The sequence below is a fragment of the Etheostoma cragini genome, chromosome 17 (assembly GCF_013103735.1).
Source record: "Etheostoma cragini isolate CJK2018 chromosome 17, CSU_Ecrag_1.0, whole genome shotgun sequence".
NCBI classification, from domain to species: Eukaryota; Metazoa; Chordata; class Actinopteri; order Perciformes; family Percidae; genus Etheostoma; species Etheostoma cragini.
The window spans coordinates 3,825,629-3,827,745 of record NC_048423.1 but is presented as its reverse complement, the minus strand read 5'-3'; the positions used below and the strand labels follow the sequence as shown (position 1 = coordinate 3,827,745).

Below are 2,117 nucleotides of genomic sequence, written 5' to 3'. Positions count from 1 at the left end.
TGTGTGTGTGTGTGTGTGTGTGTGTGTGTCAATGTCCAGGTGGTGTGTGTGGAGGTAAGTGGGCAGGCCCGTAAGCTCCGCAGACGTTTTAGTCTCAACCGTCTCCAGGATGTGGCGCTCTGCTGGTGGGACTTGGATGAGCACGGTGAGGTGCTTTGGCCCTGGACTCCTACAAACGTGCAAAGGAATAACTTGGTCCTGCTCAGCTGCTCACCTGCTGAAGGCCTCAAGGTACACACACACACACACACACACACACACACACACACGCGCGCACACACACACACACAGGGGAAAAGATTATTAACTCTTGTGTACCCATGAAATCATGGACCCACCCTTTACTTTATGTTTATCTGAACATACTGGAGGGATGGAGGGAGTTTCTCATCCTGTGTTTTGTTGACTTGAAGAATGGTTATACCTTTTTCCCGAAAAATGAACTAAAGTATTCAATCACAAGTGATCGTAAGATGGAGCATAAAATCACCAGGTGATTGGTGCTGTGTTAGCAGTGATGCAAATGGTGTACTGAGCTGTCATAGTGAAGACGAGGCTGAGGCTGGGGGAAAGCTCTCAATTTACCAGTCAATCCTCAATACGTTTAAAATGGTAAGAGCTCGGTCATCCAGAAGGAACTTTGGCTAGAACCATTGCTTCTCCACATTGAAAGTCATCTAACCAGGATGCCTTTATGAAGGCTTTTCAGGCCTTTCCAACTGGAAGGAGACCTTAGGGTGGATCCAGAGCATGCTGTTAGGCTACGTAACCCACCTGGCTCAAGAAAACCTTGAGATCTCCTGCTAGCTCAAGACATGGCTGCTTAGCCTGCTGCCACCATGGATTTATAAACAAACCTGGATAGAGCATTCAAGGTGGAGCCCTGTTCATTCCTAGGAGAGTTGCTCAGTGGTGCATGAAGCCAAAAAAGTTCTGGCTGTCACAGCAACACAGACCTGGATAAGTCACAGAAACCTGATAGATGGATGAATTGAGAATTAATTAGGGATCACGAGGTTGCCTGTGTTGTGACCCTTCACCCATCACTTTCCAAACAGGAAGCAGAGCCATTTCTTCTAATTTTGTTCATAATTCTGGCTAATTTGGGAATTTCTTGCACTTACCCAACAAAAGAAGGCAAATGAAGTGATGCACACTGTAATAGTACTTGTTTTTTTAGCTTAAGAACACCATTCACCTGCTTGTTGCACTTTCTGCCATCTTTAGCAGTTGATAATATGAAGGCCACGAGGGGTGGAACATCATGAAGGAGAACGCCTACACATTCACAGGCTCGCTCACACGCGTCTTAGACACACATTCTCATGGCCTCTGGCAAAACCCTATCCGTGACCCGATTCTATGTCAACGTAGGATTGTCCTTGTGCCAAAAGCAGATTACCTGAATTGGGCTTCACTTTACTCCTCATACCATGTACCTCGGGTAAGCATATGCAAAATATTTCACCACACCAGAGAGAGAAGGGAAAGTCTGCGAGAGGGAGGAAAGATGAGCGTTACCAATTGCATGCTAGGAAAACAAATTCAAGCAGGAAAGAATGAGGGAGGAAGGGGAGCTAGCAGTGCCACATGAATATTGAAATAAGCAAAGCAGATGTTGTTCACTGTTTTTATCGCTTCTTGTTTTTGGAACGCTCTTCACATTTATCACACTCCTTCACCTAGTTTATTCTCTCTGTCTCCTTCAGCCCCACTATCCTCCTCTCGTTCTCCTCCTCCTTCCTTCCTCCACACTTCAAGAACATTAAAGTCTCTTCGTGGGGCTGCGGCATCGTGCTCTAATGAAAGCGTTTGTTGTCATTTTTCAGATGCACAGTGTGAAATTAAGCGAGCAGTTTATGTAAGAGCCGTGGCGGGAATCAAACGCCGGGCACACATCGGGAGACGCCAGCTACTTCAATCACTTCAAGCTCATATATATGTTCCTTTTGTTCAGTTCGCTATCTGCCGCACTAAGCCAATTTTCTAGCCAGTCTCTCAGCATTTAAAAAAAGTCTGATTTCTTTTTCTATGTGGTCTTAATTTGAATGCCCCCCCCATACACACACACGCACACACACACACACACACACACACACACACACACACACACACAC

General features: G+C 45.9%; 1 protein-coding gene across 7 annotated transcripts in view; it reads left to right on the top strand.

The window, feature by feature from the left end:
• The window catches only part of wdpcp (WD repeat containing planar cell polarity effector), a 77,275-nt gene that overhangs the window by 31,928 nt on the left and 43,230 nt on the right, over positions 1-2,117 (top strand). For all 7 annotated transcript variants that reach the window (XR_004660095.1, XR_004660097.1, XR_004660096.1 and 4 more), the window contains one exon: positions 40-231. Coding sequence is in view for 4 of the 7 variants with exons in the window: in XM_034897921.1 (XP_034753812.1) it covers positions 40-231 (192 nt within the window). In the remaining 3 variants the exon portion in view is untranslated. The remainder of the gene's footprint in view (positions 1-39; positions 232-2,117) is intronic.